Source organism: Triticum dicoccoides, chromosome 6A (assembly GCF_002162155.2).
Source record: "Triticum dicoccoides isolate Atlit2015 ecotype Zavitan chromosome 6A, WEW_v2.0, whole genome shotgun sequence".
Classification (NCBI taxonomy): domain Eukaryota; kingdom Viridiplantae; phylum Streptophyta; class Magnoliopsida; order Poales; family Poaceae; genus Triticum; species Triticum dicoccoides.
This window is the reverse complement of record NC_041390.1, coordinates 94,549,543-94,564,128: the sequence shown is the minus strand read 5'-3', so window position 1 is coordinate 94,564,128 and position 14,586 is coordinate 94,549,543. Positions and strand designations below refer to the sequence as shown.

The following is a 14,586-nucleotide window of genomic DNA, read 5'->3' as shown; positions in this document are numbered from 1 at the left end:
AGGGATGGCCGGGGCGGTGGCGGACCGGCGGTGGGGAGTGTTTTCGGGGCGGGCGGGGCGGCGCACCGCCGGGCGCGGGTGTCGGGAGGCGGCTGTTTGGACGGTGGTGGCTGGCGGTTCAGGGGGGTGGAGGTTGAAGATGAACTGCAGGCCCTTGATTTTGTATCAAACGGCTGCAAAATCGACTGACCAGAGATGAAAAAGTCACTTACTGACATGTAGCCTCACCTCTAGTGCATTCAGTTTCGACAATAAAATTCAGTTTCGATAGCAAAATTCAGTTTCGACAGTTAAGTTTAGTTTCAACAGTTAAATTCAGTTTCGACAGTTAAGTTGAGAGATGAGCGACTGATGTATTTTACATCTAGCACTTTGTGGTTATGTATTTTACATCATCTATTGGAGATGCTATTAGAATTCCACTCAGGTTAACATTGTCTCTCTTGTCCTGCTTCAGCCTCGGCATCGTACAACTCACTGGAGCTGCTCCAACGACAAAACCCTCCATCACAGCGGAGCAGTACCTCGGGCTCCATCTCCAGACGCCTAAGATCTTCTTCCCCTCCTCCGACAGCCAAGTCAGGCGGAGCATCCTCACCGGCCAACCCAATCACGCTGAGATCGACATGGCTTCGCCAAAGAGGTTGTACACTTGTTGCATCTCTTTTTTACTCTACATGTTATATATATTGTCCACTGAACACACAGAGTAATGGGAAATATGATTATTTTATCCTACTATATGACAAGCAGTGAGGTACAAGGCAACTTAGCTATCTGTGATGGACTCTCTTGAACGCCATCATTATTTATCTCTATGTGTTTGAATTGTGCATTTATCGATGGCCCTGGGAGCTGAGCTAGTAGGGCAGTGGCCTGGGTCCAAAGTAATAGAAGTAGCACAAAAACATTTTTTAGTGTAGGCTTTTCCTTGCTCAAGCCTGCCTACTAGAATCACAAGTGCTTGAAAGGAAAAGTGAATGAAAAACATAGGAATTGGAAAGTTTCCTATGGTACTACTTTTCATGAATTTGGTGCAAAGGAATGGAGCAAAGGAAAACTGTAGGATTTGTTCCTTTAGTGTCTCCTTGAAATAAAAACCGTAGGAATTTTAATTTCCACTTGTCCTCCTTTTCAAATTCCTATTCATGAAGCACAAGACTAAGAGATAGTAGCATAATAGCATTATAACCGTACATTTTCTTGTGGTTTGACTTAATCTCACCATGCTTCTTTGCATCCTGTGTTCTTCCAATTCTTGTGAACCAAACACCCAGATTAGCAGAAATCCTGTGTTTTTAAATTCTCTGTTTTGCACGTGCATTCCTATCCTATTCCTGTCTATTTCCTATCCCTGCATTGTTAGAATCCTCAAATTCAAACAAGCCCTTACACAATTACTTCTGTTACAGATATGTGTCAAAGAAAACCTTGTGTGGTTTGTCCTGCTCCTGCGGTGCTGTGTTCCACCCCAGCTCAGCTGCTCCAATGACGGAAGGGTTCACCACAGCAGGGATCCGCTCTCCACACTATCTTTCGCCGCCTCAGATCTTCTTCCCCGCCGCCGGCAGCCATGACAACTGCATTGTCATCATCAACTAAGCAGATCACCTTGAGGACTACACGGGTCCGCAAGAGAGGTCGCACTCTTCCGTGTCTGCTTATGTTATGCTTTGCTTAATATGATGACATGCTACTTTATCATCGTGTTCACCTATTAGACTCCGAGTCGGGTCCAAACTTATGCTGAAACATGAGTTTTTAGATGGTTGTGGGGTACATATTGGGGCAGCAATCAGTACTATCTATCTACTATCTGGTTAATCTCGGGTGTCTACAATGAGTTTAATGTTGGGTGCAAACAAACATTAAAGGAGTCATTATCTATATTTTTTAACTAAAGCTATTATCTGCCTGGTATCATTGGTTTTGAGTCTATCAATAGTTTGCTACCATCACTCTGGATTTGTGCATGCACTCCTTACATAATCTCACTATGTTTTATTCCTATGCATGTCAGTTATTGTACACAATGGAACTGAACATGTAGAGCAAAAGAGATGATCCTTGCGTGGCAATAAAATTTCATGCAGACGTTGCTCCATGGTGGGCGCAAAGGCAGCCTCCCCTCTACCCATTTCGGATCGTAATCAAGAGGAAGATAACTGTTCTGAGGGGGATTCAGAAGCAGAAGACCACTCCTATTTACCCCATGAGGTCTTTGCTCTAACTTGGCATGCTGATGTTGGTAATATCATGCATATGGTGCCTTGCATTGCTTACTGTATACATCAAAGATGCCATCTGCTTAGTTTAGACATGCTTTGTGTCAATGCCATCTGTCTAGTTTCTTTATCGTATATGTGAATCATGCAATGCCATCTTGTTTAGCCAGGCATCATATATGTGAATTTTGCAATGCCACCCTGGTTAGCCAGTCATCTTATATGTGAATTATATCATGACATCATTTTTTATTACATGTTAAATTTGTTAATAATTTTAGTACATTCAATTACTCTTCCTGTACATCAGCCATTCGGCACGGTCATGGAAAAATCTGAAGTGGAAACAAGGTCTTTAGAGCAGACAATGCTATCTGACGAAGCGCATGTCTTGCTGGTTACAGATAGCTCCTCAAGGGAGGATTCAGAGACAGATGACCAGTCCTATCCCCCCCCGAGGTGCATGCTCTAACTTGGTAGGGTTATGTTGCTCATATCGTGTGTATGGTATCTTGCATTGCTACGTCATTTGCTTAGTTTAGACATGCTTTGTGTGAATGCCACATGTTTAGTGTATAATTACCATATATGTGAATTATGCAATGCCATCTTGTTGCAAGACATTATAGATGTGAATTATGCAATGCTAGCTTGTTGCAAGGCATTATATATGTGTATTATGCAATGACATGCTGTTTAGCCAAGCGTCATATATGTGAATTATATCATGTCGTCCTTTTTTTGTATTTCTCATTGCTTTTGTCGACAATGTTTGTATATTCAACTGCTCTTCCTGTGCATTGATACGTCTCCGTCGTATCTATAATTTTTGATTGTTCCATGCCAATATTTTACAACTTTCATATACTTTTGGCAACTTTTTATACTATTTTTGGGACTAACATATTGATCCAGTGCCCAGTGCCAGTTCCTGTTTGTTGCATGTTTTTTGTTTCATAGAATATCCATATCAAACGGAGTCCAAACGGCATAAAAACTGACAGAGATTTTTTTGGAATATATATGATTTTTGGGAAGAAAAATCCACGCGAGACGGTGCCCGAGGGAGGCACGAGGCAGGGGGGCGCGCCCCACCCCCTGGGCGCGCCCCTGACCCTCGTGGCCACCCCGTAAGGCGGTTGATGCCCTTCTTTCGCTGCAAGAAAGCTAATATCCGGATAGAGATCGTGTTAAAATTTTAGCCCAACCGGAGTTACGGATGTCCGGGAATATAAGAAATGGTGAAAGGGAAGAATCTGAGAACGCAGAAACAGAGAGAGACAGAGAGACAGATCCAATCTCAGAGGGGCTCTCGCCCCTCCCATGCCATGGAGGCCAAGGACCAGAGGGGAAACCCTTCTCCCATCTAGGGAGGAGGTCAAGGAAGAATAAGAAGGAGGGGGGCTCTCTCCCCCTCGCTTCCGGTGGTGCCGGAGTGCCACCGGGGGCCATCATCATCACCGCAATCTTCACCAACAACTTCACCGCCATCATCACCAACTCTTCCCACCTCTATGCAGCGGTGTAACCCCTCTTTTACCCGTTGTAATCTCTACTTAAACATGGTGCTCAACGCTATATATTATTTCCCAATGATGTATGGCTATCCTATGATGTTTGAGTAGATCTGTTTTGTCCTATGGGCTATTTGATGATCAAGATTGGTTTGAGTTGCATGTTTTATTATTGGTGTTGTCCTATGGTGCTCTCCGTGTCGCGCAAGCGTGAGGGATCCCCGCTGTAGGGTGTTGCAATACGTTCATGATTTGCTTATAGTGGGTTGCGTGAGTGACTGAAACACAAACCCGAGTAAGGGGGTTGTTGCGTATGGGATAAAGAGGACTTGATGCTTTAATGCTATGGTTGGGTTTTACCTTAATGATCTTTAGTAGTTGCGGATGCTTGCTAGAGTTCCAATCATAAGTGCATATGATCCAAGTAGATAAAGTATGTTAGCTTATGCCTCTCCCTCAAATAAAATTGCAATAATGATTACCAGTCTAGTTATCGATTGCCTAGGGACAAATAACTTTCTCGTAACAAAAAGCTCTTTACTAAAACTAACTTAGTTGTGTCTTTACATAAACAGCCCCTACTTTTTATTTACGTAATCTTTATTATCTTGCAAACCTATCCAAAAACACCTACAAAGTACTTCTAGTTTCATATTTGTTCTAGGTAAAGCGAACGTCAAGCGTGCGTAGAGTTGTATCGGTGGTCGATAGAACTTGAGGGTATATTTGTTCTACCTTTAGCTCTTCGTTGGGTTCGACACTCTTACTTATCGAAAGAGGCTACATTTGATCCCCTATACTTGTGGGTTATCAAGACCTTTTTCTGGCGTCGTTGCCGGGGAGCAATAGCATGGGGTGAATATTCTCGTGTGTGCTTGTTTGCTTTATCAGTAAGTAATTTTTATTTGTTGTTCTTAGTTGTTCTTTATCTTTAGTTATGGATATGGAACACAAAATACCAAAAAAATTAGGTGTACTTGCTGCTCATGGAGATGAGGAACCTCCTAAAACCCTCGATGCTCGTTATGTGACAGATATTATGTACTACTTTGATAATCCAGAGAAAACCCCATTCAATTTGGTAATGGGAGACACGTTGGATCAACATGAATACTTTAGGGATTATCGCTTGACTCAAAAAGGGAAACTATTATGGGATCAAATTTATATGTTGTATTGGTATGCTAGGCAACTATGCTTGAGATATGATTATACTTGTTGCTCTAGGATGAAGGCTCCACACCTTCCCTTTTCATGTGAATTTAATGATAATGAAACTTTGGCTTCTTATGCTAGAGGTATATATGACTACTATGATGTGGAACAAATAGAAGAATTTGTTGCTTTTTTGGGGTGCTTATGAAATTGAATCTATGTTCAAAGAGTTTGAAAATCTTTATGATGCTGTTTATAGACCTGAAAATTTTAGCTATCCTTAAATATTGCTATGCCAATTATGAATTCAATTCTGATATTGATGCATTTATTGAGAAAGTCTCCGTTGTCCAAGAAGAGACTAATATTTTGCAGGAGTCTATGGAAGAAGAAATTGATGAAACTGTGAGCTCATTGGATGAAAAAGATGAGGAGGAGAGCGAAGAACAAAAGGAGGAAGAGCGGATTGATCACCCGTGCCCACCTTCTAATGAGAGTATCTTCAACTAATACATTGTTTAATTTCCCTTCATGCTTACCGAAGGATGAACGCTATGATAATTGCTATGATCCCGTTGATTCTTTTGAAATATTCCTTTTTGATGATGCTTGCTATGCTTGTGGCCAAGATGCCAATATGAATTAGGCTTATGGAGATGAACTTGCTATAGTTCCTTATGTTAAACATGAAATTGTTGCTACTGCACCCACGCATGATAGTCCTATTATCTTTTTGAATTCTTCCAACTACACTATATCGGAGAAGTCTGCACTTATTAAGGATTATATTGATGGGTTGCGTTTTACTATTACACATGATGATTTTGATAGATATAATATGCATGTGCTTGCTGCTCCTACTTGCAATTATTATTGGAGAGGAACTATATCTCCACCTCTCTATGTTTCCCACACGATAAAATTGCAAGAAACTGTTTATACTATGCATTGGCATTTACTATGTGTGCATGAATTGTTCTTTTATGACATGCCGATGCATAGGAAGAGAGTTAGACTTTGTTGTTGCATTGTATATTTTACTTTGTGCTCACCACTAAATTACAAATCAATGTTAATTAAAATTGGCTTAGACATACCTTGGGATCCGGGTGGATTCACTACTTGAGCACTATATGCCTAGCTTAATGGCTTTAAAGAAAGCGCTGCCAGGGAGACAACCTGGAAGTTTTAGAGAGTCATTTATTTCTGTTGAGTGCTTTTATAAAGTTTAAAAACAAAAAAATAAAGAGGGCAACCCAAAACTTTTTCAAAAAGAAAAGCGAAAATGAGAAAGACAAGCATTGTTGAAGTGGGAGCTAGCCTTGAACTTTGTTCATGCTCACGGAAACTTTGTGAATCTTGATTACAGAAACTTTTTAATAAAAATAATTATCCCCTTGTACAATTGCATTGTATTATAAAAATAATGTGCCAAGGTTTGCATTTAGGATGTTTACAATGCTTGTTGGTTTGTACTGTGCAGGACAGAAACTTTGGCTGTAGTGCGTGATTTTACATTTTTTACTGGAACGTCAAATGGTTCTGATTCCTTTTGCACTGTATTTCTATGCAAATTGTTTATTTTTCCTAATTTTGGTAGAATTTTCAAGTATAAGAAGTATGGTTAATGTTCAGATTATTACAGACTGTTCTGTTTTAGACAGATTCTGTTTTTGATGCATAGTTTGCTCGTTTTGATGAAACTATCGATTTATATCAGTGGATTAAGCCATGAAAAAGTTATACTACAGTAGACACAATGCCAAAAAAAATATGAATTGGTTTGCAACAGTACTTAGAGTAGTGATTTGCTTTATTATACTAATGGATCTTACCGAGTTTTCTGTTAAAGTTTTGTGTGGATGAAGTGTTCGATGATCGAGAAGGTCTCAATGTGAGAAAAAGGAAGAGAGGCAAGAGCTCAAGGTTGGGGATGCCCGAGGCACCCCAAGTAAATATTTAAGGAGACTCAAGCATCTAAGCTTGGGGATGCCCCGGAAGGCATCCCCTCTTTCTTCAACAAGTATCGATATGTTTTTGGATTCGTTTTGTTCATGCGATATGTGCAATCTTGGAGCGTCTTTTGCACATGCAGCCGCATCACTGCCTTCGATTCTACTAAGGAGTGCACGAACGTCTATTAAGTTTTTTTCTATCAATAAATCAATGTATTCGCCTTCCCAAAACCAAAATGAGCATCCATCTTCCTACACACAAGATGATGTTCGAAATGAGCTACCGCAATTGAACCAAAGAATGAGCTATCAAAATGAGCCGAATGAAAACAGCCTGTACCTTGTCGTTTTCACATTTGAAGAACACCCATCCGGGATGCTTCGGCGTGCCCAAAGTTAGCCGCAACATTGTCCGCGTGCAGTCGTCGCACAGTACGAGCGACATCGGCGAGCCATAGAGCCGCTGCGTCAACGCCGAGCCCGGTGCACGACCGGCCGAATTCATGCCCGCAAACCGTCGGCGGTGGCGGGAGGACGAACCCGTACCTGCATGCAACGATACGACCTTACCGGGGCTGCGCGAGATGCCCCCGACCATTCCATCGCTTGGCACAGCCACCGGCGGCCGGAAAAGCCAAATCTGGTCGCCTGCGATGAAGGGTCGCAAATTCGCAAATTTTCGGCCCGCCGACGTAGGACAACCTTGTGCGTGTGGCGGCCTTTCGGCGTGCTCCCGCCGGCTACTCTCGCCGGAATCTTGGGCGGCGGCGCGATGGTGGGGCGAGGGGGAGAGGGGAGGTGGTTGGTTGGGAAAAGCGTGGGCTGAAATGTCCTCCCTATCAACCGCTCCCGCTATATGCAGGGCACCGACGGGCCGGGGAGGGGGGCAAACCCGCGTATTCGCGGGTTGTGGTCAAGTTTTTGCCGCGCCTTTCAATTTTTTTGTGGGCCGGCCGCTTTTGGTTTGTTCAGGCGGGATTTTTCGTGCCGATCCGCATTTTGACAATTATTTTGCGGGTCCGGGCTTTTTGCGGGGTCTGCTAGAGATGCTCTAAGCTCTTGATTCGCAGAAAAGCGGAGTGCTTGAAAAAAGGATAAAAAAAAGAACAACTTGTCTATGCGGCCCATGAGCGATGAAAAATTACAACCCACTACCACGAGACAATCGAAAACAGCCTAAAATCTCGCTCTTACACATTCCTGAAGTGAATCGAAATCACTAGTTAAGAGTACTTATTGCAAAGATTACACCCACCTTATACGCCATTTGTCACAAAGTTTTCTTTTTTTCGTAGTTTTGTTTATTTAAAATGTTTTATCTTTTAAACCGTGTGTCTAAATCTTGAACTGTTTTTACCTTTAGATTCCTCGCGTCGAGATTTTCAAAACTAGATCACTTATTGATAGGTTTTGACAAATTTTTTTTCACGAAAGAATAAACTAAACCAGACGAAGAAACCAAACCGGGAGCACTGGTTTTTCCTTTTCCGAAAGAGGCACGTCCGTGCCTCTCGCGAAAGCACACCCAACCTCTCACGAAAAAAACCGTGCCTCTTACCAAAAAAACAGAAAATGTGTTTTTTTTCGTTTTCGAGGAGGCACAGCCGTACCTCTCACGAAAGCACAAACGTGCCTCTCGCGGAAAGGAAAAAACAGAAAATGTGTTTTTTTTTTGTTTTCGAGAGGCACGGTTCTCGCAAAAGCAAAACCGTGCCTCTCGCGGAAGCAAAACGTGCCTCTCGCGAAAGGAAAAAAACGTGTTTTTTCGCGCAAATTTTTTGTGTCCAAAAGTTAAGGAAGACCGGTGAAAAACCGAAACGTCGAAAAAATTCAGGAAAAACCGTTTAAAAAGCCAAAAACGCGTGCGAAAAAATAAAAAAATAAAATCCAAAAAGGAGCGTCCAGAGCACGACAGATGACGGGACGGCTGAGAGCGCGCCAAGTGACGCTGATCGTTGTGAAACTTTCAAAAAAGCGCTTGTTAACTACTTGCTCTCTAAATGAATCGCCTACATTACTAAACAATATAACTCAACTAGCTACGAGCCCCCACAGCGTTTTGACGCTCTAAGCCGTCCGATCACTCTCATCTACGCACGAGATTTGTTCGTCTCAGTCGTGAACGCGGACTACTGAAAGCACCGTTTTCTGGGCTGCTGCTCCAGGGAACGAGTTACACTAATTATCCCTAATAGGGCCATTTGGTAGAAAGCCCACGAGGTCCCTCTAACAGGCCACGTCTCAAACCTGTCCTCGAGGTGTCCCCTCCTCCTCGGCGCGCCGCCGTCTTCTGTCTAGGCAACGAGCTTCTACTTCTTGTCTGCCTCGGCATTGATGCCCTGTACGCGCCTTCTACTCTTCCTCCGCAGGCCCCCACGACGGGTTTCTTTTTTCCCATGTCGTGGCCAGCAGAGTTCTTCCATGGTGGCTGCAGGCCAGAGCACGCGCCACCAGTGACGAATGAGCAACTGAAGGATTAAGGCCACGCGTGTATGTGGGTGCCTTTATGCCATCATCTTGAGTGTCACCTTGCCGCCAGCAGCTCTAGGAGAAAGAGGACAGCAACCTCTCAGGGGTAAGAGGAGCGCTGCTGCTCATTGATCAACACGGCGCAAACAATCCCAAGGCCAGGTGAGCTCTTTCCTTTGGTGATTTTATTTCTCCACTCCCACTCTGCTTATGTCCAGTTGTTTGTTACAGGTTTCCCCAGATATTAAGTAAACAAATTTGTACTCATTGAATTATAGGAAGTTCTGACCTGATATTTTCAGTTCACAGCTTATTACGCATGGGGGACATTTTCTGTCAATAAGTGAAAATTACAGTAATGACGCCTAAAGTATTTGTAACCAAACAATTGATGTAGCAATGTGGTTCATGTTAAGGAGATAGGGCTTTCTTTTGAGCTATACCTTCATCTTTCTCTTCTAATAGATGTATGTAAAGATAGATTATACTTGAATCTCTGAGGACACTGGCAAAGCAAGGCAGTTTCAGCAGCACGAATCTTTGTAGGCGTTGTTGCATGTTACCCAAGCAATTTGTAAGCATGCAAATCAGTTACTTACCTTAGGTTATCCTAATCATACCTACTTAGCATAGCATATATTTTACGTACATGCATATCAACTGCAGAAGATGCGCACAAGGAAGTTCAGGAAACTAGCATTTAAAAGCATCCTGAAAACTAATTTGTGGTGGCACTTGCTACAGAGATGTTATACAGGACATATCTTTCTTTCTAGACTTGTTCATGGTTATATACAATTCTTTTTTTTTGCGGGAAGGTTATATACAATTCATTAAATTATTTTTTAAGTCAAAATTTGTATTCGAAGCTTGGAATGTTGGTAAGGATCCTGATTTTGAATACCATTTGTGCCTGGCTCCAGCATGCCCATTTTATCTAAGATAACTAATTCTATTGAGATATTCCACCGAAGAACTCTCAGAAAGTTCAATTATGTGCCAGAGTAAACAAGGTGAAGATAAAATGTTGCACTACATTTTTTGTTATGTCTATTTCTTGACCATTCCGATGATTGTAATATAAGACAAACATGAGCAGAGGATTCGTGATTAGTTGATCAGTTCTAATCAATGGTCGACAGTTATGTTCAGCACCTATAATGAAACATTGTAATTTAAATCATTAAAATTTTATCAAATGTTTATATTTTTCTAGAGGATAAACGGGCGCGGCAACACGCGCCTTCATGGTCTAGTGTGACATCTAGAGGGCCGACCCAATAGCGCAAATTGTTCGCTACGAGCTGCAGGTTCGTTCAGGTCAGGTTTTCTATGGGTTTTATCTTTTTGTTTCTCTTTGGTTTTATTTGTTTTTTCGTCGGTTTTCTATGGTTTTTTTTTCATTTCCCATTGGTTTTCTTTGTTTTCTCATTTTTTTGGTTTTCTTTATTTTTTTGTTGTACATTAGTTTTCTTTGTTTTTTTCTTTGTAACTTTTAACCAGTTATATTTTTCCAAGGCATGTCTACTTTTTTCTCGGTACACAATATACAGTTTTAGGGCACATGTGAAACATTTTTATGATGCATATTGGCATTTTTCTAATATATAATGTACTTTTTAAAAATACATGTTTTGAACATGTACCTTTTTTTTAATATGTGTTTTGAACATGTACTTTTTTTAAATACATGTTTTGAACACTATTTTGAAATCACGATAACATTTTTTCCAAATAAACGTTGTATATTATTTTATTGGTAATAAAAAAAAATCTGAACTATGTGTTTTTTTGTGTTGTATAAATACACATAAATTGCAAATTTTCTTATTTTATGACCTATATTTTTATTTTCTTATGCCAAATTTTACGTAGTGAATCAATAGGAATGTAACTATTTCAAATATAAACGTAATTTAATTATGAAATGATCGTAAAATTATCTTGGGTGAAAAATAACTTATTCTACCCCCTGGGTGATGAATAGTAACACTATATATATATATAAATGAAAATCTTGCAGTTATGAAGAGAAAAGCGCCAGTAAACACCGTCGAGATTAATTCAAAGCAAAATGGAATGCAACTTGCTTCGACATTGCATGATAATTAACAGCTAAGTTTTATTCTCACAACATTACTGACATATTTATTTTCCATATATCCAATTCAAATTGACACAACAAGTATATTTTTATAAAACAATGTTTGTTATAATATCATGATAGTCTACGCTGGGAAAAAAATCTTATCAACTAGGCTCGGCCCTCCATGCTCAAACCTTGGCTCCGCCCCCGACCTCACCTTCCCACTTCTTCAACTCTATGTAAGCTAGCTAATGCTCACCTTCCCACTCCTTCAACTCTATGTAAGCTAACTAATTACCCATGCATTGCAACGTGAAAACATTTTTTAGCGATTTCATACCAATTACGAGTGTCACAATAGAGACATCGTAGTGCTTTTTCCCCTATGGACGTTTCATAAATTAATGAATGTTGTTAGTGTTTCAAGGGAATGATAGGAAAAGGAAAGAAAAGTATCGATTTCGTTCAAAGATTATTTCAACGTACTCTATATACACTAGTTTTTTTTTCTATGCGACATCATTTGAGATTACTAATAAAAAGTCTACGGAAAACCAAACGAGGATGCGGACATGGGAAGAAAAACCCGAAAAGAAGATGACGCGAACCTACCAACTCGGTTTTTTTCGGGTACCGACTCTCCTTTAATATTAGTAGAGACTAGTAGAGACTTGAGCTTTGTGACCTTTGAGGAATGCACGCAGGGGGGAGACCCCCCCTGTGACCGTAGTAAGGAAAATATCCTGAGTGCTGAGTGACCTCCCATTCCAAACTTTAACAAGTGGCAAACTGGACCAACTAATGAGCAAAATGGTGTCCACAAGAACACAAATACTAGTAATGCGCTACAACACCTCCTTATCTTCACCGTTATGTGCATGATCAACACCAAGTCTTCACATAGGTCTTCCCTTTCCCCTCTCTTGGGGGAGGAGATATTTTTGGATCGATGGATCAGCAGCGTTGCTCCTAGCACGGCTAGAACTAGAGACAATCCGGCCGCATTGGTCGGGTGAAAAGTCCCTTTCGAGACGGTTCAGGGCCATTCCACGAACCACATCTCGATCGAGGGTCTCGACATGCCTTTTCGTCCCTCCCCCGCTGCCCTATCCGCCCATCAACCATTTTTTAGCGCTAGGAACACAGCGCAATATTCCTTGACGGGATCGCCACCAACTGATCAGAGAGGCACATGCGCGCTCAGCAATTTTCCAGCTATTTATATGTAACGACGCTTTTGTCGAGTACTATGAAGTATGAACGCACAATTATTTCGTAGTCGGTTGAGCTGGCCCAACCCTGCCATCGAACAAGCGTCCGAGTAAATAATGTCACCCACACTGATTGGACATTTGAAATGGCTATGGATCTGCTGTTAGATTCAAGTTTTCCACGCTACTGATCGCTACTAAAGTAGCACTACAGCACCAAATCTGCAATGTGCATTTCATATATATATAGAGTAGTTTGGATCATATAGATAATGGTTACGTCAGATATCTTCCTAAAATAGTAAAGCTCTACAACTTCATCATCATCATGAAAGAAAGAAAATCAATCAATGAATCAATCAACTCACTAATTGCTTGACGCATTTCTATTCCGATGCAGTGTCATGCTTCGTCGATTTCATCAACGAATTAGTAAAACATGTTACTCCTTCCAATATGTATACTACTAGTGTATGTATGTATGTAAATCAAGAATTGACTTTCCTGCAATCCAGCCTGATCTCCCCGCTGGCCCCCGTGAGCGGGCTGACGTTGCCGAGGTTGATCATGGAGGCGGCGAAGTCGGCCGAGAAGGCGGTGGGGTTGGCGCTGTAGAGGCGCACCAGGGAGTCCACGGCCCCGTTGTTGAAGAGCTCCTGGTCGGAGCGCAGCAGCCCGGCGCCGGACATGAGGTTCCGGTAGTATCCGTTGTCGAACTCGTTGGGGGTGAGCGGGTCGAGCGGCGCGAGGCTGGCGTCGCCGCCGGAGGCCGGGCAGAGCTGCCGCTGCTGCGACGCGAAGGCCGGGCTCACGTTGGCGTCGCAGTAGACGTGGGTGCGGAACTGCACGCAGCGCGCCATGCCGACCGTGTGCGCGCCCGAGAGCGCGGCCAGGTCGCGCGACGTGAGCCCCCTGGCGGCGAAGGCGGAGACGAGCGCGGCGAGGTCCAGGTCCGGGCCCGGCAGCGTCCTCGCCCCGTCCGGGTCCGGGGCCGTCGCGTCGCGCCGCCCCAGGGGCACCGCCCAGCTCGGCCCGCCCAGCTGAATGCACGCACGCACGCACGACGAGTGTTTCATTCATGGCCGGCACGTTGGGGAAGAATTGCTATGGCGCGAGCGTGGGGTGGAGAGAGAGGGGCTGACCAGGTTGACGCTGTCGCGCGCGGCGAGGGCGAGGATGTCGGCGCAGGAGACGATCCCGGGGCAGGCGGCCTCGACCTGCGTCTTGATGTTGTCGATGACGTCGAAGCCGAAGGTGGAGCCGCCGGCGTTGGGGCCGGAGCTCTTCTCGCCGGGCGTGGTGGCCGTGTCGTCGAGCAGCAGCGAGGCGTCGCAGCCCTGGAAGAGCCATCATGCAAACCAATTCAGTCAGAGGGATCTGATTCACACGGACACGAACGTGCTGGAGACGCGTACGTTGACGAAGCAGTCGTGGAAGAAGAGGCGGAGGATGGCGGCGCCGGTGCGGGTGTCGTTCAGGACGGCCTGCGACATGACCTGGCGCACGGCGCCGTGCACGGTGGGGCAGCTCGCCGAGTAGAACCCCGCGGAGAGCTGCGCGCGGGCGCCGCGCGCGAGCACCACCGACGCGGCCAGGACCAGGAGGAGGATGGGTCTCGGCCTCGTCCTCGCCGCGGACACGGAGGGGAAGGCGGCCATGGCTGGCTTGGCGACCACAGTCCAGAGCCACCCGATCGGAGGAAGGTAGACCCGACCGCACTAGCGCAGACTCGGAAGCGGTGACAGAAACTGCCGTGGCTAGTGGCGCTTGCTTGGCGGCAACCAATTATTGTGGCTCGGTTGCTCGGTGCGGCGGCGGGTTGGGTTGGGTCGGGTCCAGCCGGGCGTGCTGCGCGGGACGGACTCTGGCCGGGCTCCCTCGGGGCGGGGTTGGGTCCGGTCCAGGGTCAGCGTCCGCCTTCATGTGGGTAGGCTGGACGTTGCTGGAAGCAAACGCACAGTTTACGATCCC

At 44.0% G+C, this 14,586-nt stretch overlaps 1 protein-coding gene across 1 annotated transcript; it reads right to left on the bottom strand.

Moving 5' to 3' along the window:
• Nucleotides 1-12,834: 12,834 nt before the first annotated feature.
• On the bottom strand, nucleotides 12,835-14,383 carry LOC119315257 (peroxidase P7-like). Its single transcript, XM_037589924.1, has 3 exons — nucleotides 14,031-14,383; nucleotides 13,758-13,952; nucleotides 12,835-13,655 (listed from the first exon to the last, which is right to left on the bottom strand). The coding sequence occupies exons 1-3, from the start codon at nucleotides 14,271-14,273 to the stop codon at nucleotides 13,104-13,106; spliced, it is 990 nt and encodes a 329-aa protein (XP_037445821.1). The 5' UTR covers nucleotides 14,274-14,383; the 3' UTR covers nucleotides 12,835-13,103.
• Nucleotides 14,384-14,586: the final 203 nt, after the last annotated feature.

What these genes read in the sequence shown, in the direction of transcription:
- LOC119315257 (XM_037589924.1), bottom strand. Translation starts at nt 14,273, where the DNA reads ATGGCCGCCTTCCCCTCCGTGTCCGCGGCGAGGACGAGGCCGAGACCC. An exon ending in TCCACGACTGCTTCGTCAAC is followed by an intron (nt 13,953 to 14,030) that starts GTACGCGTCTCC and finishes TGGCTCTTCCAG; the next exon opens with GGCTGCGACGCCTCGCTGCT. An exon ending in CGCGCGACAGCGTCAACCTG is followed by an intron (nt 13,656 to 13,757) that starts GTCAGCCCCTCT and finishes GCGTGCATTCAG; the next exon opens with CTGGGCGGGCCGAGCTGGGC.